Source organism: Prorops nasuta, unplaced genomic scaffold, assembly GCF_024137725.1.
Source record: "Prorops nasuta isolate Cenicafe-Biocafe unplaced genomic scaffold, Cenicafe_Pnas_1.2 PNAS00004, whole genome shotgun sequence".
Lineage (NCBI taxonomy): Eukaryota > Metazoa > Arthropoda > Insecta > Hymenoptera > Bethylidae > Prorops > Prorops nasuta.
Window position 1 is genome coordinate 11,326,098 of NW_027116801.1, and position 24,695 is coordinate 11,350,792.

A 24,695-nucleotide genomic window follows, 5' to 3' on the forward strand; every position below is an offset into this window, starting at 1 on the left:
TACAGTTTCGCAGCTTTCTGCAGCTACTTCCTGTTGCATTTGCCACTAAAAACTCCAAGTACCGTAATCCGGCATGAACATTTCATCAGCTCCCTTTGTTACCTAATTAATAGTTTTAAAGTTTCGATGGTGCTGTATCGCATTACTTCGGTACAAAACCCATTCACACTTCGGAGAACTCAAACAGCTAATTGCGAGATTATTTCAAGTATCGTCGGAGGACGCGGACAGTGATGAAACATTGAAAACAATGAAACAAAGAACGAGATAACATATTTTTTTCATCTGTAATGGTCAGAATGATGGATTCCCAAGAATTTCCATGCAGGTGTACAGAAAATTTAACGCTCGGTTAAGAATAATTATATAACCTTCCGACGCGTCTCACGTGGAGGAATCGTAACTCGAACGTGTAAAGTCGTTATAAGGGAATGTTCACGAGTAAATTATACCACGTAGTTCGACGAGCATCAATCTTTTCAACCAAATGAAACTTTAATCGGGTCAAATTATTCATCATCCCAGATGGGTGGAATTTTCGGGAAAGCTCGAAACTATTATCGGTGCGTCCATGCAACTATATATATGTGTATATATATAGTGAAAACTGAGAAAACACAGCTAAATTATTATTGTTATACCGATCGATCGTAAGCTCCGAGAGTGACAGAGGAAAGAAGAAAAGACTGAACCCCCACGGGGATTAAAATTGGCGAAGAAGAGCGAGGAAGGAAGAAATGGTGGTGGTGCAAATTGCAGAAACACGCATCGTGATAAAAACGGTCGTGTCCTCTTCACGGATATGCCTCAACGCCTTTTTTCCTTTAATATTTACCGCGAAACCTTTTCTCATTTGGCGATGAAGCTTTTGCCCGCTCGCAAGCTCAGGGGCACTTCGCCAATGATTATTATTCGCCTTGCCGCGCGGCTTGTACACGTGTTAGTTAAGCCATGCGTAATGCGGATAATCCGAGAGTACCGGAGGAATCCGAGGTTTTCACTGGAGAAATAGCTGAGTACCAGTCGCGCGAGTGTTGATACGAGTCTGCACGTTCCTAATATTTCACTTTGGCTTTTAACACTTTGCTCCTTAACTTTCCCAAAGGGTATATATATATATATATATATATATATACTCATCACATACTTCTATATGTACTAAAATATCCTTTTAACGCTCTTACACTTCGAACAGCCATTTATTATAATAACTATTTTCAGCATAATTTATACAGTCAATAATGAATTTAATAAAGTATTCACGTTTCGTTATATTTTTCTCTCAATAACTTTCTTATATGTTCAAAGATATCGTTAACATGGTATATAGTTTTGTTAAAGTGGTCTATGTAAGAAAATTGATAAATAATTATTGATTAATAATTTGGAAAAATATTGGCTCTGATTTAAGCAGCTTTTTGAAATTCGTTTAATTCTTTTGAAATTCAGTTGCTGTGCGGTTCGTAAAACGAAAAGTTTCTAGCTGATGGAGGTTATCTGATAAACGATCCAAGTAGCAAATGGCGATCTTTTTTGGATAGTCACGACGGTCGAGCACGTTTCCAGTGGCGCGTGCGAATACCTTTCGAGAGACAGGTATTAATAAATGGTGCTTGGTGCATGATGCTCGCGAGTTGCAACGAGTCGTATCGTGTTAAAGCTCTTACACCTCTCTCATCATGCTTTCAATTAAAGTCCCGCAAGCTTTTCATTTACCCCGAGTGCTTTCGGAATCGATGGTCGTGCCATTTCGGCGAAATTGTCGATCCTGGCACCCTTAAAAATTCCTCCCTGCCAACAGCCTCTCGTGCATGGGAGTATGCGAAAAAGCTTCTGCAGACAATTTTAATTAAGAGTGCGTCATTCGCAAATCTTAAACGAACTGCTACTGAATAAATGGTTGAGGAATTGCATGTAGGAGAAATTATAGAAAATTAAACCGCAATCGACGGTACGAGAGGCTTGCAATTATCTCTCTCTCTCTCTCTCTCTCTCTCCCTTGATTTTCAATTAAAACTGCCAAATTTTTGTAATTTGTATCCGTAGTATTAAGGAATGGTCTGATCGAGCTCTTTAATGGAAGTTCAATGGAAATTTAAAATCCAAATGAGCCAAATTCTTGCTCCTTATTTTTCGTTCCATCATCGAAACTCGCCTAAGCTCTCTCTCTCTCTCTCTCTCTCTCTCTCTCTCTCTTCCCACCTTATTCATTCCCATTCCAAACCAGCTCTCCTGATTCATTCACATCCTTGAGGGTACCTATACTAAATCTAAGTTGACCCAGATATCGAATCTGTTCCCGCACCATATTGCGCCTTTTCCTATTATCGAGAAAAAAGTTTATTGAATCCTTTAATTTCTAATATCGGCTCTTATTTTTCAGTAATTTTTTGCTTCCTCCGAAAGAGAGATTTGTGAGTTTGGCATATATTTTTGCTTCGGTCCAATTGAATATTCCTGAAGTGGTATTATTCGCAGGACGAAATAAATTATGACTATGTCCAACGCAGAACTTTGCACTGGATGGAATGAATGATGAGGCTTACCAACCGCGATAATATCACTTGCTTTCCGCATAACGAACCTACCAACGCGATGGATCTTTACTTCCGCTCGATTTCACCTTTTCTAGCCTCTACCCACACCAGATTTATCGCTCCTTTCATTATTTTCTTTCTGCCATTGTACTTTCCAATTTCGATAATCAGCAGGATATTAGAGAATTTTATACAACTCAATTCAAAATCGACCATTTCTAATGATCGATGTACCATCCGCACCCTGAAGAAGATAACGCAATATTTTCACATTGATTCTTTTCTTCGAAATAAAGACGATTTCCTAAACCCTGTACAGTCACCATGGAAACAATAACAATTTTTATAATTTTATTAAGTTGACGAGTCTAAATGTAGTACTTTCAACAGATTTTTATACTAATTGAAGTATACAATAATATAAAAATTGAAGATCTGCAGTCCTACTTGAGGCCTAAGCCTCGAAAGTTCTATTAGGAAACAAAATATTCTCCAAATTCGATCAAACTTGAAATCGTAATTAAGCAAAGCGAAATATTTGCAATTTTTCTATCCAAGTGTATTACTGTCGGATCCTTGAATCGCAACAATAATTTTACTCGAATCGAGATAATTCAACTGCATACATATATATATATATATATATACATAGATAAACGTCATGCTATAGCTGCAAGTATTTTTAATTCTACCATTAATTAAAGGCAGGTGACAAGAATTATTGAAGCTAGCGCAAAAGTCTGTTAATTGAAGCACGCGTCACTTTTCACCTACAGAGATTAAAAAAGAAGAATAAAAGAACGAACACAACGATAATTAAGGACGGGCAGCCGACCGGTTGTAAAGTTGCGCCCCAACTGTCTTCCTCACGTGATGCTAGAGCGACAATGTCCTTTCTGATAACGCAGGTCGCCGAATTATCAGCTGCCTGTGACGCCATCGTCTAACCGAGAGCTGAAACAGCCCGAGCGTCCTCTACACCGACCGATCAAAGCCTACAGTTATATCGTTAAACTGGGCGATATAACTTTGTTTAGATTAAAAATAAAAAAATTTGACGACGCGACAGAAAAAAATAATTGCAAAAATGTTACAACGTTAAAAAAAGTGCAATGCAAAATGATAAAGTACAATTTTGCACAAATTGTCTCAGTAAATGAACGTGTGAATAAGAAAATAATAGTTATTGCGTGAATATGTAAACTTTTATCGAATAAAAAAGTAAATATTGTTATCAATAAGTCCTTTATCAAGTATCTCGATTTATATTTTATTTAATCTGAAATCATGACTTTGGATTAGTGTATGTAAATAAAAATTCTAGATTCTGCAGTTTTGCCTCATATTACCTAGAGAGTACGCATGGCAGCTGTCGGTAAAACGCAGAAATTTCGGACGGTAATCCCGTTGTTAATGCTCGAACGATGATCTCTCCTCTCTCCTCTCGAGAGAAAAGAGGTTAATACATGTAAAGGTCGATAACAAATATTTCTTCCCTTATACGTATGTGTGTGTGCGTGCGGCGTTATCATTCGGGGGTTTACCGACTTAATGTTTACCACCACGCGTGGATCGATTTTGGTCAAATGGGGCGTTTCCAGCTATAAAGCAGCAGATGGCAGCTGCTCCCGTCGAAACAGCGCATGCGCTTTCAAATTAGCAAAATAAAACAACTTTGCACGATTACTGATTAATTAAAGTACAGAATGGAAAATAAGCTGAAACTTAAATTACTTAACCTTGCTTCTTTTTCTTTTTTTGTAACTCACCTTGTTGAGCGTCTCGTGGCTGACAGGAATGTGCTTAGCCTCTGAAAGCAAAATATGGTCGGTGGAATTTGGCCTGGGACTCCCATCAACCTGACCAGCATCCTTTGTACCAGGCGGTGATGCAGGGAGTGGTAATTGCTCATCAGCCCCTGTTGCATTGTATCTCGTTTTCTGCAACAAGACAAACCAAACAAAATCATTAATTATACTCTCCTATGGTAGACAAATAATATATGTCTCCATCCGAGTTACGAGAGTCTGGAAGAAAGAAAAGAAATGTACAAAAATGCGACGGTTGTCAAAATTATCAACAATTTGAAAGGTTTTTTCGAATCGCAAAATTGTTTAGTAAATATTTTTACCAGAAACTCGAGTTCACTATAATATTTATCATCGATCACTGACATTCACACGTAATAACGATTGTTTGAAAAGTATAATTATAAGAATGCTGATTAATTCGTCGTGTAAAAAATGATTTCAAGCAAAGATAGGATGAGTGATGACAAAAGTACAGTAAGAGATTGATTTTGGATTTTACAAAAAATTTGTTGAAAATCTGTATGAACAGTTTCAAGATTTCGGGCTTACGGATGGACTCCAGCAGCAACCACAGAGCCTCGATTCACCTCTGCACTTGATTGTTTGAATACCAATGCAACCATCGACGTGCTTTAAACGCATGGACGGCATCGAGCAGGAGCAATCGCTTCCAAAACGCTTTGTTCTTCTCTGTTTCTGCACCTTCAAAGGCACCTTAGTCGTGTACGTGTAATCACTGAATCTTCGTCGCGAATGACGTACAATCGACACCCAGTCAATCATTGTGCCAATCGTGCAAGGATTTAAAGAATTCTTCCAACCAAAAGCGAGTATATATATATATATATATATATATATATATATAGTTTTCAGAAAAAATTCTGCACCGTATTACACCAAGGATAAATTCACTGATTATCGATATCCCAATATACGCGTGTATATATATATAGGTACTCGAAATTTACTCGGTACTAATAAAGACGGATGGATCCTCCGGTACAAGGCATTAAAGGAAAAAAGAAAATAATCGAACAAAAAAGAAAAAAATCTATCAGAGCTTTTCCCTCCTTTTCTCTCCTCTGCTTATTTTTCACTTGGAAATAGGGTAGAGATAATATTTACGTGCACCGCGTGTTTCATTCTGGGTGGTGCTCCGAGAAAAAGATTTTCAAACGCTTCTCGCTGCAGTATTTACATCCATTCCAAGAATATCGCGCGAGTTCTGAAACGCGTTACGCCATACGGCTCCATTACACAATCGGTCCTTTTCGAAATAAAGTAATTCTTATAGATATAGCTACTTGGCGATCGTGGTTCTATCAGCTATCGATCGATGGAAAAATAAAAAGGCGATACATTTTAATTTTTCTCCAGTGTTTTTTACGAAATTTTCATTTCGGAGTTTAGCTCTTCGCTCTCTGAATGAGCGTGTAGAACCAATGCGCGCGACCCCTCTGAAAAGTTGGCTAACCGAAACTGTTCAGCTGGAATTCCTCCCTCTCTTTTACACATTTTTTACAAGGCCTTGAAAGAGAGGAGGAGAGCTAAAAGAGCGAAGAGAAACGATAGGGAGAGGCGAATAACACGAGTTTTTTGAGCAGCGAACATTTTTACAGTTCACGGAATGGCCATTTATAGTGGAAGCTTTCCTGCAAGGAAAATAGGATCTCTTGGGTTGCTTGCTCGTGTCGATGCGATGGCCAGGCCAAACGGAGAAAAGTGTTACATATACTGTTGGCCTCCCTGCAATGACCGCGGGGACGAGATTTAGCGAATTAGCTTCTACCTTCTGGTCACGATCCTGTTCGACAGGCTGAAATAGCTACATAAACGGACTTTCTGAGACTAAACGCGTGACAGTTGTATGTACCAGCGACGCTATCAGCGATATTCATGCACCGATACGACTAATCAAGCGCCTAAGTATATAGTTATATAAATTAATTTGCACAAGTGTGAAATTTATCCCCACACTTGTCTTAGAAAAAAAGAATAACAAAAGCAAGCAAGCTTTTCTTTTACCAACAAATATTATCCTATTGAGACTTTATTATTTATAAGTAAAAAAATTAGTTTTATTACTTATTTTAAAAATAATAGTCGAATAAAATAACCCAAGATGCCAACAAAGATCTCCATTCAATTTAATTCAATTATAAATATAATAACGAAAAGCGAGACTACTCCTCTTCCTAAAATAATAATCGAAAAAAGTCAATGAAATAACGGTATAGAGATGAAGATCCTATAATTGATTGAATTCATATATATATATATATATATATATATATATATATGTACAAAACACAGAGAAACGAGTTTCACAATATTTCAAAAACAAAAAAATTGCTCTACGGAAGCAAATGAAGCAACGCGTCATACACAGACGAGAAATTTTAATATAAAAATAATGCACGATGTCTGCAAAATAAATAAGAGAAACAAAAAAAAGTTGAGATTATTGAGAGCGGAGCGACGCGTTTGCTGTTTCGAAAAGACGGCGGCACCGTGGTGACTGACGAGAAAGTTATCTTGCGAGTCTCCGACTACTAAGCCAAAAGTGTTCCAGCAGCTACGGTGACGCGACGTACGTGACGCGACGCTGTTATACCAAAGCGTCTTCGTCGGGTAATCCCGACACCCGTTATACTCTCCTCGCCCTTTGATTAAGCTCGTCTTACCAAATCCTGGAGCTTCGTTAATGGACTGTCACCGCCTACACGCCCCCCCCCCCCCCCTTTAACATTCTCCAGCAATCTCCAGCTTTAGCAAACAATTTCCACCCCCTGTCGTCTTAATTCACTCGGAACAGCAGCTATTTACCGTAATTCACACTTAACCTGCAGGCTAATATCCTCAATCAATGAAGACCTCCACCCTCCCCCCATAATGGACCAATGATCGATCGCTCGCCTATATAACATTAGTTTAATATTAGTTTGCTACGTGAGCTACATTCGAGTCGCAGCAGCGTGCTCTAATTTATTACGATAATATCAGGCGTGTCCCACTCTGGCTGCAAGTTGCCGCGCGGAGAAGCAAGCAAGCGTGTGTGTGTGGGTGTGAGTGCGGATTTACAAACGTAAATCGGAAATGTAATTTGGAGAGGGATGAAATTGATCATTTCGCTACGTGACCGATTGAATGGAAAAGTATGGGCCGAGCTGTCCGCTGAGAATTCGTAAATTACAATTTGTCGTTGTCGGTTATCCGTTTTGCAGTCCACAGCTGGCCAGGCTGGACTTGCCAATCTCTATTATTCGAGTTGCTAAACAGAACGCGTTCACCTTGTCCTCCCCTAATAGTTTGATTTATGGTAAAACAAAATAAAAAAGAAAAAAAAAGCTGGGCAGTTTGTTATCAGCGATTCGATCGGTGGTGGGTGCGGTGAATTTTGACGAATCGATTCGCGATAAAGGGCAGAAAAATAGAGGAAGCGAATGGGCTTCGTTAGATATGAACCAGCTGCGTTATGGTGTCCCTTCGCATCGGCTTCTAACGAAGCCAATCGACTTCGTCGGCTGCAAGAACGAACGCTCATTCGTAACGACGGTGCAATTGACTCGATTCTCGCCAAGAAGAGCAACCGAAGGGAGTGCGGATAAAAAACAAGCATCAGGATGGAGAAAGATATTCGTAGACAGGAGTAGAGATCGAGAGCCGTGTCTTCCATCGAATCCGAGTCATTGCATTTCCTTATCTCGCCTGGTTGCACTGGTAGAAAGAAAATTGTTCAAAGTTTTAGCCAAGAGAATCCTGAAAAACAGCAAATTTGTCTCTTCGATGTTATCAGCGATTGACAAGATCTCGCGTGGATCAATTCACAAGTTTAGACATAACTGCGGGAAATTCAATCAAGCTTGCAACTTCTTTTTTAATTTATCGCTTCTTTTATCTTTCGATGCATGTTAATTAAAAGTTTTTATATGAAAAGTAACGAAGCATTCAATCTCCATTAAACTGACACACCCACACACACACACACATAGCACGTGGTAATGTGCCGACTATTCGAGAGAGAGAGAGAGAGAGGAGAGAGAGCTTCTTTCGGGGTTTGTCGATAAGGTAGAGTTTGCTAAACTTTTGTCAGAGAATTGTTTTATCGACAGTTACAAGAGAAAAAAACTAGGTTGTAGAGCTGGTTGTAGACACAAGTTCCTAGTGTTCCTACCCCACCAGCACAAACTGCTTGAAATTTTCTTGCAACCGTCTCTCGATTTACTTTTGATCGACGTTACTTTTTCACACTCGAATCATGCTAAAACATTTCGTTTCAGAAACGTTTTCCTTCACTTCGCTTCTGCGTTCAATCTTATTATTATTATATTATAAAAATTGCATGTTTCCATCTTCTGACTGCAATATATTTCATGCGTGGTTATATCGAAAAGCCTTACAAGTATAAAATATCTTGAAAATAATACATGTTTCGGGAAAAATGCTTCTAAGAAATTTTTTAAAGCTTAAATTTATTCGTTCTCTGTTCCCACGGTTTGACCTTACAATTGAAAAGGTCGAAACAAGGCTCTAACTTTTCGAATTGAAAATATTCTACTTTCTATCGTTTATCTAAGTGAGAGGGTTTGGCTAAAAGCGTGTGCACGTACTCGCATAAACGAGTATAAACATCCACTTATACTATACGTATATATATAATTGAAAATCCAAACATCTTGGATATGCTCATTGATTTGACACTGCAATAATATAGGCTATAAAAATATGCAAATAGATGAGTTCCTCAACTTTAAAGTTTATCGACCTTGTCGTGACGCTGTAGGCAAAAACACACTGATTCAAAATCAATAAAAACCTCATTTAAATCTTACAAATATTTCCGAAAGCAACAAATTCGGAAAGTTATCGTTTTCAATATACTTGACCTTCCGTTAATACCACATTCGCAGTACTATCGTGTATGAACATAGAAATAACAGTAGAAACGCGTTCACCACGATGTGCAGCACAAAACAAATATTTACAAGGGACGATTAAATACAGCCACGATAAACGGAGATAAGATAAAAATAGTAATTTTACAGGACGTAATAATATTGACGTTTATACAAACCTGAGCTTCGTCAATGTTGTCTGGAACATCAGGACTGGCCGATCTGCGACCATAAATGTTCAAGAGAGTCTGGGTCAGCGGGAAGGCGGGTCCACCCTGAAATGATCAGATATCACCTGAGGATTATCCATCCATTCAATAACACTGGAGAAAGAACCATTTCTGATCCTTGTGCCTTGTGTACACGCAATAATACACTATACCCTGAAGAATGGCCTCAATGTTTCGTTCCCCCTTGGGTTTCCATTCAATTCCCTTGACCTAGCTTTTATTTCCCAAAGACGCTTAATTAACTTTATTTATCGACCAAATTCCACCTACTCCTGGCCATTTGTTGAATTCTACCACCAAGAAACACATTTCGAGACAGCTTACCACGTACTAGAATTTACTTGGCGCACTTTTCTAAAAGTTAGTTATCACCCAGGCTAAAAGTAAGGGAATAAAGTTAAGTACAGGAATGCGCTTGGTTATATATTGCTCTGCAGTCTCATAATAGGATGGTGGGGGGTAGTTGTGGGTCCGCAGCCTGTGCTGAAAACCAAATAATTTCGCTCGGAATTATGCGGAACGGGTCCGGTGATAGTGAGAAAGTTTCGCGAGACTTGCAAAACTTGCTGGAGATAATTTCGAAGCATCGGACTGGTTGTTATATAAAATTCGCGACCTACAACGTTATACTAGCTTTACTATGTATACGTAGCGAATGTAACGATCTATTCCGTGAAAAGGAGCCCTTCGTCTCAATGTTTTTCATCATTCCCGAAGGAAAGTAGAATTGAAGGAGAAAGGGAAACTCTGGAGGAGGTAATTGTTGTACATTCGTATCGTACCTGTTGCTTATTATTAAAATTTTCAACAGACAAATTAATAGGAAATCTTATTACTTACATTTTTTACGTTTATACTTATTAAAAAAAAATGTTTAAGCCGGCTTTTACTTTGGAAAAACTTTTAATCGTTAATATATACTTTGCTGCAGAATTTATTGTTTCAACTTTCCTAATTTATCCATAGAAAACAAATTTATTACTTGATAAACTTGATTATTTGAAATTTAATAAATTTGTATAAACTTAAATAATTGTAATGATTTTGTAATAAATACAAAATAGATTTTAAAAATATATACATTTTCTACTGGAGTATATAAATGCAAAAAGAGAAGGAGAAAACTGTATAGGTAACAAAATTGTATTCCATATTAATGTACAGGTTCAGTATTGTCATTTATGTTTCATTTTCGAATAACGATTAACCAATAGATGTGCAATAATGTAAAAAAAGCTGTATTTGAAATATGTCTAAATACTACATTGTAGATGTAGCACGCGTAATACTATAGCAAACTTTGCTTGGATTTATATGGATTTGAGAAGTTTTGAGTTATGTGACGTTGTTGTATTCAAGATGAACGATGTGCACTATAGCAATTAGAAATTGATAACAAGGCTATTCTCGAGAGAAGAGCAAATGTTTGTAGCCCATAAACAAAATAGTATAATTAATTCCACGAGAAGATCAATTAGCCATTAAGCAGTTGCATCTTCCCTCCGGGTTAATTTAAATTTCGGCCAGTCCCTTTGGCACCGATCGGGGAAAAGTGTCTCTTTCGCCAGGAGAAGGAGGGAGGGGGGGGGGGGGGGGGGGGGGGTACAGTGCTCAAACAAATAGAGACGCGTCGCGAGAGATGCAAAGTCAATTACGGTCACCTAGTGAAGTTACCCCCTCCCCCTACGCAGAAACGCTCTAAACGGTCCAGACGGAATTATTCATAGGGAACTTTCGATGCACAGGTGTGTTTAACAATCAAGCAGCTTGCATCGTTCGGCATTTAATATTATACTATTGTATATATGTATTTAGAATACCATTGGCACAATTTTTCAATGAAAACCTATCGGTCCCGTCCCATAATTCAATGCACTTTCCACAATTGTTCAATAAGCTATCGCGAATCTATCAATATTTATCACTTTTGTTCCCAAACTACATTTCCCTTTAAAATCGATGCTGATGAAAAATTTATTATTGACATTCCGCACGTGTTCGTTTTGCACTCATCAATAACTTTCTAAGAATAAAAAGTCCTGATAAAAAAATAATAATAGCGGCCTAACAACAATGGGTTGCAAATAAAAGCATTCTCGTGCCGACGTAGTTGTCCTGGAAATGAAAGGGAAGAATCTTAAAACTAATATACTCCATTCTTTGTCAACTCGGCGATCGATGCTGCATTCTCTTCGGCTATAATAATAATTTCTGGTGGAAGAAAAAACAGGGGGAGGAAATGAATAAAATTTCCGCCATTCTCGAAGAAAGATTAAAGTTTGGATTAACAATTAGTGCAGACGCTCGGAGGTAAATAATTATAAGAGTAATTTGTCAGCGGGGATCGGAATTTCCGGTGTAAGTTTTGCATCTTTCTCTGCAGGAGAATTTATAGCTCAACTATTCGAGCCATTTCGGCCGAGTTTTAAATTTACCTAGGAATGATAAATATTTTAGTGTCGGTGCACTCGCGATTTTCTGAAAAATGTATAGCTGCGGAGCGGACCAAAGGCAAGGTGGGATGTGGAACATAATGGCGGCAAGGGGCATCAAAATGGCGTTGTTTCCGTTTCCACTCGCACACTTTCTGAAAGACATTCGAACCGAAACACCCCGGGATCTTCTCGATGCGGAAGGCACGTAACCCATAACGCTCGGCTGAAGCCTCGCTCTTGTTGCTGCGATACACACCGAGCTTTCTAGGATCTCTCATATGCGAAAATAGCAGGGATCATGCAAGAATATCTCGTCTCGAAAAACCAAATACCGCTGACAATTCTCTTCAATCTTTCAAATCCTACCATTCCACCACTTATTTGCAAACCTTTGCGGGGACAACCAAATCTTTCGCTTTTAACCAAATTTCTTCTCCCCCCCCCTCCTTTCTCTCTTTTATTTGCAATGTACACCGAGGAAGAAAAATAATAGTAAATTAAATCATGCAAAGCATTGATAACATTAATTTATATATTATAAATGTCCCACGTGATTGCAACTAGAGAAATTCCAGTGGAATAACAATTTCGAACATTATAATAGAATTTCTTCTATTTCTCCACTGGCGTTAAAAAAATAAGAATTCTTCGTTACCCTAACTCCATGTAATTATCGACAGCTTTAATATGAATTTGGAATTTCGATATACAAGTGGCCAAAGAATAAACGTAGCTGCAGCTGCAATGTGGATTAATCCGCAAAGTACACAAACAATTGGAATGGTAACTTATTGCAGTTCGAGAATAATCGATATTCCCTCGATAATATGCTTCCTTGCAACAGTGTGTGAAAACTCAGTCATATCGGCTGGAGTGCTTGCCTATACCATATCGTGTCAACAAACGAGTCTCCACCATGGCACCACGCGTGCACGTATCAACAAAAAGAGCCAAAAGGTAATTTTGTGGGAATTTTTTTTGTGATCGCCAACGAGAGAGTACGCGGCGTGCCTCTCGCTGGATTAATTTCCAAATTGGATTATCATTAAGTGCCCCGTAATCGTAAAGAATACGAGAGATAAAAGAATCGATGCGTCTTTGCTGCAGTGACTTAGCGAACCACCACGGGGGAATTTTCGAGTTATCGATCGCGATATACCCTCATAGCCTCACGGGACTAGGCGTACGTACGTGCCTCGCAGCTGCAATCTACCTTCAGGCTGCAGGAACTCTGCTATATATGTATAGACTAGCTCACACATACACGCATGCACAGGCACAGCTATATATGTATCCCAAACAACTCTTATGATCCAAAGCTCCCTTTCTCCACTAGATCTACCTTGTGAAGCAAAAAACAGGGCTGAGATCCCACGATTATGTCGCAGGGAGTCAGCTATCTTATACCTCTGCTCACACACTTTTGAATTGCAACTCGACCTTTGACAAATCTCTGTGTATTCGTTAATTTTCGACTCGTGCAAACGTTTAAATCAATTTTTTCTTCTACTTTCTCCCCCCCCCCCCCCCCCCCCCCAATAAAATAACACGTGGATATTATGTAATTATAAATTTCTGATGGCAAAGAATTATAATCGTGCAGGAAGAATCCTCTGTTACTATATAAATTGATTGTATATAATGAAATAATTCTTTCGATTGTGTATAAAAATGATCGAAATCATAAATACTACCCAGTTTCGACGTGCTTTTTTTGCAAACGTTAAAAACATACCCCGATAATCAGTAATTTCAAGCTCGAACGTATCTCTCAAGAAAATTGCTCGTTCGAATTCATGGTAGGCATTAAACTGTAAGCTCGTACAAATTTTATATCCATTTTTGCAGAAACGTTTTCTCCCCTACGAGAGCTATAGGGAGTCTCGTTTAAAACACGCAACGTAGTAATGCGAATACCCCGCAAGTTAATTAAGCTGATGCTCGACAACAGCAGCTGAAGCGGCGCTGATACGAAAGGTCAGTGACACGAGGGTTTTATGACTTTTGAATTTTGAATTTGCTGACGAGTGGGGACACACACAGAGCCGAGGTTTTTCGAGCACTTTCGCCAATCAACTCCACACACTATAGCGTAAACTCAAAGCGAGACCGAGAGCTAGGTTTCCCTTACGCGATATTCCTCGATCCGTAAAGGGGAGCCGAGGCCCGAAAGGCGAATTGGAAAGGTTTCGTTTCGAGCCAAGTGGTACTTTTACGAGTGGTTATCGATTTATGTCGATGTGATGTACGGTAACGAGAGCAAAAGATTATGCCATTTTCTCCCACCTCCGTGCATAGTTCGTTAGATATTTATGTATGCAAAGCTATGCGAGCCGCAAACGAGTAGGCGTATGTATACTATATACATATATATAATACATGTATATATATATATATAGGTACTATACCCATAACTCACTAATTGCTTGTTGAATCTACTCATTTACGAAAGATCTGACCATTAATAAAATGTCCATGTATATATAGTTATACACATACTTGTTTGAAGCAGTGCATGTGTCGCGTAGTGTATAGGTTCGAATATCATACGTGTATGCGCAGACTGAGAAACAGTGAAATAATGACCTCATTATCAGCCACCAGCTGGTTACGGCATACTTGGCATTAGAGCCAGATATTTACGCATGCTTTTATTAAGGTCCCTGCATTCACTGTCTCTTCTCTACCTCGTAACTTTACGAGAGAATAGGAGCTAGGGCTTGCAGCTTTCTCGTTGCTCGCGTCCAGAAATTATTTAATGCCAAGTCCATAACCATAGTCCTGTTGCATGGATTAATCAAGTGGAAAATTTTGCACTTTAATTTTCAACACCGTAATAATTAAATTGTCCATTATTTGAAATATCTCTATTTTTAAGCAACCGTCGGTTGAAATATTCCATCAGTAACGTTTCGCTAATGCATTCTTGAAAATTTATCGTTTTCAAATGGAAAAACTGCTTTGGTGAAATCCTGCGAACGTGAGGAAGCAACAGAATTGGAAGTATCTGGCATTAAAATATTATTTTTAGCAATCAAATGAAAGGGAATAAAAAGTGAATTAATTTCGTAGTGGAAGATTACACTGGACTTTCTACTGTACCGAATCCTTTGTCAATAGAATGATGAAGCATTTGAGAAAGTCGAGTGGATGATGATTAATCGATGAATTTACATCGACAGGCCATTGTAAGTTGTTCAAAGAACGTTACGCATATAGACTCGTGTATTCCGTGCACACATTGTATATTCTCCAAGGCACCATGGTGTCCAGTCTCAAAGCATTAGTCAGAATCCCGGGTTAAATTCTCCATTATCCCTATCAGACGACTGTACTCTGTGGTTTTCTAGCTCTCGAGTGCTTCGCCTCGTGATTATTCGGGCAGACTCGTCAAGGATATTGGCCACAACTATCCTGCGATTCACGTTTACGACGTTCAAACTATACGCGATGGACGTTGATACATTGCACCCAACACTTTGCAGAAACTCGAAAAATTTATTAAACTCCATGACGCTAATGATGGAGACTCGATCGGTATTTAGGGTCTCGCTTTAAGCAGTCAAATTTAAGGTATATATATATACACGTGACCAATAAGACTGATTATACTTTTCTTCAGATATTTTATTTCCACTTTTTTCTCCAGCACTTTTCCTTCATGGGTGTTATCCAGTTTCATTCGACAAGGATGTTAGCCAAAACTATATTCTGTGATTCACGTTTACGTTAAAGTACCACATATAGGATGGACGTTGATACATTGCATCACACGTTTTGCGGAAACTCGAAAAATTTATCAAGATCAATAACGCTAATGAATAATTATGAAGACTCGATTAGTATATATATGGTCTCGCTTTAAGCGGTCAAACTTAAGGTATATATATACACGTGACCAATAAGACTGATAATACTTTTCTTCAGACATTTTATTTCCAGTTTTTTCCCAGCACTTTCCCTTTATGGTTATTATCCAGTTTCATTCGACAAGGATATTAGCCAAAACTATCCTGTGATTCACGTTTGCGTTAAAGTACCATATATATATATATATATATATATATACGATGGACGTTGATACATTGCATCACGCGTTTTGCAGAGACTCGAAAAATTTATTAGGACGACGCGAATAACACTACAGAGTATCGATGCAGGACCTATTATAGCGGAAAGTGGATTTAACCGTTGAGATAAATTTTGTTTTCTACACACTGCCGATTGTCCCTGGCAGCTAGGTCAAAATTACATCGATGTGGCGAAACATTTGTCTAACTAACTCTTTTCGATTCCTGAGGGAATGACGATGGTCTCCGGTCGTATTACGCTATAAATTATTCCGTTTGGTCCGCGTTGAAAGCTCCTCTCTGCATCGATTTTGCCACCAAAGAGAGAAAGAGAGAAAGAGAGAAAGAGGTGAGGGGGGGGGGGGGGGTAGAAAGGATTGGGACAAGGGGAGCCTGGCTGGCTGGCTGGCTGCCTGCCTGCCCGTTGAAAAATGAATCCTTGCAAAATTAATCTACCGATTTCGCGGTCATTGCTTCCTCGCGTGTAAACATACAATATACCTACTACACTTTATCTAGGGCATAATGGATTTTTTTTTTCAAAAGAATTTGTGATTTTCAGACATTTCAATGAATCGTTCCTCCAACACCCTTCGAAATCTATGTATCTCCTGTCGAGGAAATATCCTGCCTTTTGTCTCAAGTATAATAGAGTTTTTCCATAGAATTGATAATTTTCAGAAATTTAAACGTTGCTCATCGAAATAATCGCGGAGGTTGAATGTTTGGTACGAAGGAGTGCTGTGTGCTATGTAGTATGACACATGAAGCAAGATTGGTACGAAGAGACAAGTTCAGGGCTGCTCTGGTTGCTTGACGTCCCCACGATCGTTCAGGACTTTCAAGTGGAGAGAATGTTACCTCAAGCTGGCAGGATCCTTCGAAAACTGACACAGACTTGGTCGAGTGTGTGACATTTATGTCTTTCATGCTTCCTCAAAATACTCAAGAGCGACACAATTGCTCCATAATTGAGTTTTGATCGAATCATTTAACCATTAATAATCATTGAATATAGAACTTTAACCCCAAGTATAAGCCCTTATAATATAATCTCTGCGTGCATGTCTCATTCCAAGTATATATATACATCTATTGAGAATTCCTGCTGCAGCAACTTCTCCTGATTACAATATTATTACTTGGCCATAATTTATTATGAGACTTTGGACAAAAGCTCTCAGTATTTTTAAATTAAACATGCAGCATCTTTTACGTCCAAACTCTCTCCCAGCTTCAGTCTGTACGTGCTTTAAACTCGGTACACGTCCGACAACAAAAATGAAAAACTGAAGATGGAGGAGATGAAGAAGAAGAGGGAGGAGCGTCTGTCAGAGCGCGCACAGCTTACCTAATCATTCAATTTTTTCTCACCTGTACTGATAATAAAGCAGCTTGCACCGAGCATATACGCGAATTCTGAAGAACGCATTAATCACCTCCGATGCATCGAGTGCTCGCGTAATAAGAGAAAAATTGAATTTTAATAAAATCAACGTGCTTTAATTCTTTTAAAGAAAAAACTATTATCATGCTGACGAAGGACTATTTATTGAAAAATAAATTACCGAGTCGAGCACACTGGCTAATAACAGGATAAGAAATCGAGTCGATTGCTGGCCAAGTTGGAAATAGTCAGCGAGGTGCGCATCGAGCGTGTAACTGGGAATAAATAGAGTCCGGTCAAGAAGGAAAACTTTCAGCTTGAATTCCCGAACCTCTTAATAGAGTAGAAAATCTTGTCGTTGTGATATCTCGAACTGGGACCTTTGGGACGAACTTTAATTCGATTTCGAGTGTTTTCTTGCCTTTCCATTCACCCCTTGTACCCTCCATCCGGCATTCGTATAACTCTGGCGTTCTCCAATTGGCTGCTGCAGGATCACCACTCGCAAAATCAGGCACAATGAAACGTTAATTATAAGTTTAATTTGACGCAGGACGCGAATGAACAAGAAAACAATCGAATATATAGAACGATGCTATAGGAAAGGGTGCAGCGTGCGCATAGAAAGAATTGGAGAATTTTCATTATGTAATATATATATATATATATCACAGAGTATACACAGTTATACTATATATACACACATTCATTAGAGGAAACTAGCTAAATGCGAAAGGATGAAGCAGGTACAAACAAGGGAGGTTCGGGGTTTAAGGGTGTTTTGAGGGTGCTGCTGCCGCTGTATTAAGCAGAGGCTCTAACAATGTAGCGTAGGATTTAGTCGAGGCGTTTACGTGTTAATTTTGACAAAATGGCAGTAATTCTCGTCAGGGCATTTATGGTAGATTCGCGAGTGGCGCTTTTACGTCCACGAGAGATAAAGTGGCAGCATAGCAGCGCAGCGCGGCAGCGAATGTGTGGCGAGCGTGGAATTTTATTATTATCGCCTTTCTTCCGGGCGTTAACTCGCTCCTTCCGGCCCTCTTGTTTCCCTCCCTAATAGATTCTCCCAGTGTCACTATCGCATATTCGCACTGAGAAACTGCCACTCCGCCACTGGCTCGAGCGATTTAAGTTTCCGACCAATCCACCTTGAAATCTATATTTCTTTTCTATTTTTTCCTTATTCGTATAATGCTACATATATATATATATATGTAGTAGCTACCAAATTTAGACGGGGGGAGATTAAATAGCCACATTTTGAAATGACGAGAAGCATAACAGTTTTATTGTAAGATAGCGACTTGAGTATGAACATTATGGACCCGGCATGTAACTGTGTTGTTTTACTATTATTCTTTCAAAATTTTAACTTTTGCTATAGTAAAAATATATAATACTAGCCTAACATTTGGATTTCACTAATTTTTTTAATTCGAATATTTTATTTTATTATATTATTTATGCTAGATGATTAATGTACTTGCCGCCTTTTTTTACAAACGAAGCTTGTTTTTTGTGCGATATATATGTACTAGCTACCAAATTTAGACGAGGGCAGATATCGATGGATCTTGGTGTACCTAGTACTTGCCGCTTCTGTTCTTCCTGCCCACTTGATTGGGGATGTGGAGGAAGATGATTCATGAGAGGCGAGAGAGAGAGAGAGAGAGAGAGAGAGAGAGAGGTGCACAGGATAAACATTTCTCAATTTACGTAGAAGCCCACCGCAACCACCAGGTTGTTAGATCTCACTCGATACGTAAACTTGGTTGAGCACCTTACGCCAGGAGTCGATTCCCCACCCCCCTTCTCGATTTTTCCGTTCCACCACGTCCTACATATCCCGGGGATTTTAATCAATATAAATCGAATTGCAGATTACGCGCCTGCCTCCGGATCCTTCAGCAGGATCAGGAGAACCAGCCTGGGAAAACTTTCCGTTAGACGCAGCTAAATTGTTTTTACGGCAAAGTTTGCTTTATCGGGAATCGACTTCTCTACTTTTTTTTAGTCCTTCTTATATCGCGCCGCTCCGTTCGCCTTTCTCTGTTTCAATTATTCTCACCCCCCCCCCTTCCCCCCACCATCCACGAATTACCCATCGTGCTCACTTCTCCTCTTTCTTTGCCCAGCGCTTTCTCCGATTCAACGCTGCGGGGATTCATTAGAGCGTGAACAAACCGTTCGTTACTCGAATCCACATTGTTTTTTTCGCAATTTGCGAGACGCTAAAGAATCCTCTACAACGCGTCAAAAAAAAAAAACAATTCTGAGAAGGAACAATTAAAAATGCACTAGTGGTTTCTCCAGCGTATACAATTTTCAACGCGATGTGTATCTCGAGTCGAAAAATGAGGTCTCCTTCTATTGGATAGTGAGTTTTGATTACTTGAAACAAAAACAAATCTTAAAGCTTAGGTTTACACCGCATCTTGCGATAAACGACCAAAAAATGATATTATTTTTATGCAATGGCTCGCAGATCGCGATTGCGTGTTCTTTATTTCGTCAAGAATGGAATTTGCTGTTGCGTTGGTATTTGACCAAGTAAAAGACAACCGATCGAGTCTATATATAAAAGCTTGGCTTTTGAAACAGCGTATAGTGTCCTATGCAGAAGAAAACCAGTACTGAAAGGTTAGTTTTTGAGTTGGTGCTAACCAAGCAGAAGAAAGGCAGGTTAAAAGCTTGGTCTTTGAGTCAGTGTTAACGAAGCGGAAGAGAACCGAGTCTATATGAAAGCTTTATTGTTTTTGGGACAGCGTTAAATTGTCCTTAGCAGAAGAGGAGCCAGACCCCGAAAGGTTTGACTTTGATACGTTCCCGATACAATTTTACTTGAAAACTAAACTCTCTTTTTCAACTGGATATTTTAATCAGAAGGATAAAAGGAATTAGAAATTTGCTAGTAAAATCTCCATGGTATCCAATTTTCTACGCGATATTCAGTTTTATATATCTGGAAGATTAGGAGGATTTAACGAGTTAGCGGATTCAATGGTGCGATGGAAATGCGAATCGACTAAATTTTTGGCTCCCAGTCGCAGTATTTTTTCGAAAGTTTTTCAATTTCCGACTAAATGGACGTTGGCCATAGACAATTATGCCTCGAGATCCGTTTCGTAGCGGCAGGATCCAAACGAATTTCGTGCAATCGTGTCGTAAACGAGCGCAGCGCGTCAATATTGAGATAAAAATCGGGCAAGCTTTTTCGTTAATATTTTTTGCCTGGCCGAGAAGGATATTTTATTGAAGGTAGCTGGATAAAAATGGGAGCAGATAGCTATAGGTGTAGGTAGAGAAATTTCCTTTAGTACATGTATACACGCATTCTGGTTTGCATCCTATATACCCATCAATATTTAACGATTGCTCCTCTCGGTGAAATGGTAAATTTCATTACTCTATACTTGGAAATAATAGATCAGTGGCGTAAGAAAAATTCTACGAATATTCGACGGAAAACCGTATCAATTTTTCCTTATTAATAAATATAGAAAATTATACTCTGATAAGCTCGACTAGAAAAAATCAGGATGTACTGTTTAATAGCGTTTCTATGACGGAGCTTCCTTGATTTATTCAAGTCGACAAGATAGTCTCTTGGCTCGTGTACTTTGAAGACTGTGAAATATATGACTAGCAGAGATACGCATCAGCAATCTTGGGATTTCGTATTTGCAGGGAGCGCCGTTGAAATCTTCAAGAAAGTCTCGCTAAATCTGACAAAGGTTAAGCCGGGGTTGGGATAAAAGTTATTCGCGTTGAAGATGCATCCTTACTAGAGCTTAAAAGAAGAGAATGAGAAGAATAAGGTTGGAAAAGAGGAGGGGAAGGGGCGAGGGGGGGGGGGGGGGGGGGGTTAACAAAGGTAAGGCACAAGAGGTAAATAGTAGTAAAGAATTAATCTCAAATCCTGTGCTTTATTGATTCTTCGTAATCTCCTACAAATTATATATCTCGATATTATATTTATCAGAAATGCTACAAAAATAACCAGCTGCGTTGTAACACGTTATTATAGTTTAATACGTACGAGGAATGCTTATATAGTAAATTAATAAAAGTGTAATTGGTTTAATCAAGAGAGTGAAAGAGGAAGAGGGGTAGAAAGAGGGGGAGAAGGGGGGGGGGGTGAAGTGGTTCTCTGAGAATGTGCTTTCGAGGACTGGAAAGAAGGAAAGGAAGAGTGGTGATGAAGAAGAGGAACGAGGGAGCAGGAGTAGGAGTGGGAGAGGGGGGGGGGGAGGGATAGGATCCTCTCTCAACGACAAAGGGATGCGTAATTATTAATCCTAGAACGTAGCTAAAATGGGGGTGGGAGTGTGTGAGCGGGAGAGAGGGTGACTTCCGAAGGAGAGTATATTCATGGAGACACGTCACGCTTGCCGTGACACGGACGTGTAATTTAGGAAATTTGTTCCTCGCATTTCGCAGAGTAAATTCCGTCGAGAGGAGGCATTCCACTTTCAGTACCGCTTCGTTACGTCGTTATCTTGTTTACTTCGAGCGCGTGAGTGTGAATGTAACGTTCTTGTTGCAGATCATAACGGTAATTCATTAAACTATGATCTATTTGTCAGAAATTATGCGCTGCATCTTGATTATAGTCGTGACTCTAGCACCTGAAACTCGTCGGAGAAACTGAGCGGAATTTTCGTGCAGCAACATTATCCTTTCAATTGGTGTATTAAAGGGGAGATAGAATTTCAACGGTAAAATTTTCCAAGAGGGAGAAAAAGGGGAGGGGGGGGGGGGTGGAGGACAAAGGACGTTTCACCGGTGAGCAGTTGAAGCGAGAGACGACACAGACTGTCTGCTATCAGCCCTGCTTGTCTTCACAGTGGTAATACGTAATTTACGAGCGTCGTGGATTGCGTCTCGATGAATTATTCATTTTACCCTAACACCCTAACGGTCAGAAGATTGAAATCGATCGGAGCACCTTCGTCCCTTATCTCCCAGTCCATTTTGCCTCCTGCTACATCCAGGAACACTTGCCAACGTTGCAACGGACTAAAATTATTATCTATACAAACTATACTGATTCTGTTATCAGTTGCCTGCCGTTTACTCGTTTACCTCGGATTTCCCGCTCGTACCCACCGGACAAATCGGGTAATGCTAGGCTGCTTATAATCTCTCGTGTTTATATTAACACTCTAGTCGTGTAATTGGTTTAGCGTTCCATGAGTACAGCGCATAATTGGATTGTCCCCTGAAATGATCAAATTCAGCTTTTGGTTTTGCTTTTCTAATAGCTCTCTTGTCTTTATGGAGCCTTGTTGCCAATTTTTTTGTTGTGACATAAATTATTTAGTGATTGTTGTGCGGCGATTTTTAGGGTAGTTAACAAGTCTCGTCCTGTTTGATGGATGCGGTGGGCTGGTCTGACCATTCATGGAACATTTTCCTTTCAGCCAGCCAATCCAGAAACGTTGCCTACACGAAACTATAGGATCATCAGAATTTCGATGAAATTAATCATTGGCGTCAAATGATTAATTTCATGCGCCTGGAAATCGCTGGTCGTCGTTTACGATTATTATTGGCTTGATTTCGATAATTCAGTAACGCGAATAAAATTTGATTTCCTCGTGCCAATTGAATTGAACGTATAAGCGTAATACGTTTAATATAGTATTTGTAATAAGATAAAAGTCTGATAATACATGTACAGGGGGTTTTAGTTATTTTAGATTAAACTTTATGAATCCACGGAGAGGATATAATTATACAAAATTAGTTAGAAATAAACATGTTCTGTAGATCGTAAAATTTATTTAAAATATTTCTTTTTAAACTTTTGTTTTGTTAATTTACTTTACGCAGGGTATAATGTGTGTATGTATGTGTGTGTGTGCAAGTATTGAATATGAACATCTGAATATATAATACATAATCTGAAAGTATAATACTAAATTATCAAATTAACCCGTTTCGATACAAAAATATGCAAATTTTATCTTCTTATTGGATTACTGGGATTGATGGAAAACATAGATAGATCGTTTTGTTGCATATGCTCTTATGGTTTTGAAGTACACTCTTTCAGATTCTGTCATTATTCCTCATCTATCTCAACATATTTTATCAATATAATCGTTTATATTTTGAAAAACGTGAAAATTTCCGCATATTATTTTTCAATTAGCTGTAGTTTTAGTTTGAAAACTGTGGCTTCTTTTGTACTGAAATTTAGAAACGGAAGGTATATAAATATTTATTTTATAAAGTCTATAATGCCAATTATAGAAAAATTCAATATGGCTTACCCAACATGGCGATGCCAATTTTGTAAAGAAATGGGAATTTTTCGTTTCTTTCCGATATTTTCTATTATTTCAAGGTAGATACTGGTATATATTCTTAAAAATAGATATTCCTGTTGTTGGAAAGTGCTATTTTTAATACGACGGACTGGAGCTAAATAAAACTTATTTTTCTTTTCAAATTTTTCACTGTTTTTAGGCAGTTTTTGTATATTTCAAATTACATTCACCATGTTGGATCCACCAATTTTAATTTTGCACATATTTAGTTGAAATTAATATTTTGCGTATCTAAAAATATCTAAAATTTAAACAAGAATCATTTCTTTTTATATACTAAACAAAAACTGCCAAAAAGTAGTAAAAGTTTAAAAACGAAAATAAATTTGTTAAACTTTAAAATAAAATCAATCAAACTTAGAAGCTACAAGTGTCCTTGGCACTTTTTCCTTTGTCGCTGCAAGTTTACAAACACACACAACACAAAATAGCACACGCACTTTCTACTGGTAACATTTACTATAATTTAAATTATCATACGAATTTTTGCAAATATAAACGCTTTTAATTTCCCCACAAACTGCACTTCAATATTCAATCCAATTTTTACGAATATAAACACTTTTAAATTTACCCCGCACACTGCACTTCAATATTGTGTCAAATTTTTACAAAAATAAACGCTTTTGAAATCACTAGAAACTTCACTTCAATATTTTATCGTATTTTAAGAGATTTTTTTAATTATAAGTGAAGAAAATGCAAATTCCAGTGAAACTATTGGAAAATGACGATGAAACCGCAGGCCCGCGCGAAAAAAGTGAGAATTCAGACCACTTTTTACTCGTTGGTAGAAAATTCGAAAAAAACTGTCGCAATGGCCGCTTGGAAAAATGAAAATAAATATGGCGGGGAGATATCGGGAGCGGGGGAGAACCTGCCCGAACAAATCCAAAAACGAAACTTTGCAGCGACCAAAGGCAAAAGTGCGATGGACTCTTATAGCCTCTAACTTTGATTGATTTTATTTAAAAGGCTAATATAGTATATGT

At 38.6% G+C, this 24,695-nt stretch overlaps 1 protein-coding gene across 10 annotated transcripts in view; it reads right to left on the bottom strand.

The window, feature by feature from the left end:
- Window positions 1-24,695, bottom strand: part of dlg1 (discs large 1) — a 331,205-nt gene that overhangs the window by 138,061 nt on the left and 168,449 nt on the right. For 9 of the 10 annotated variants that reach the window (XM_066725415.1, XM_066725410.1, XM_066725412.1 and 6 more), the window contains exons 4-5: window positions 9,423-9,518; window positions 4,307-4,477 (exon numbers count right to left, since the gene is read on the bottom strand). In XM_066725415.1, the coding sequence (XP_066581512.1) occupies window positions 4,307-4,477; window positions 9,423-9,518 (267 nt within the window). The remainder of the gene's footprint in view (window positions 1-4,306; window positions 4,478-9,422; window positions 9,519-24,695) is intronic. The other variant, XM_066725416.1, reaches the window with a different exon arrangement.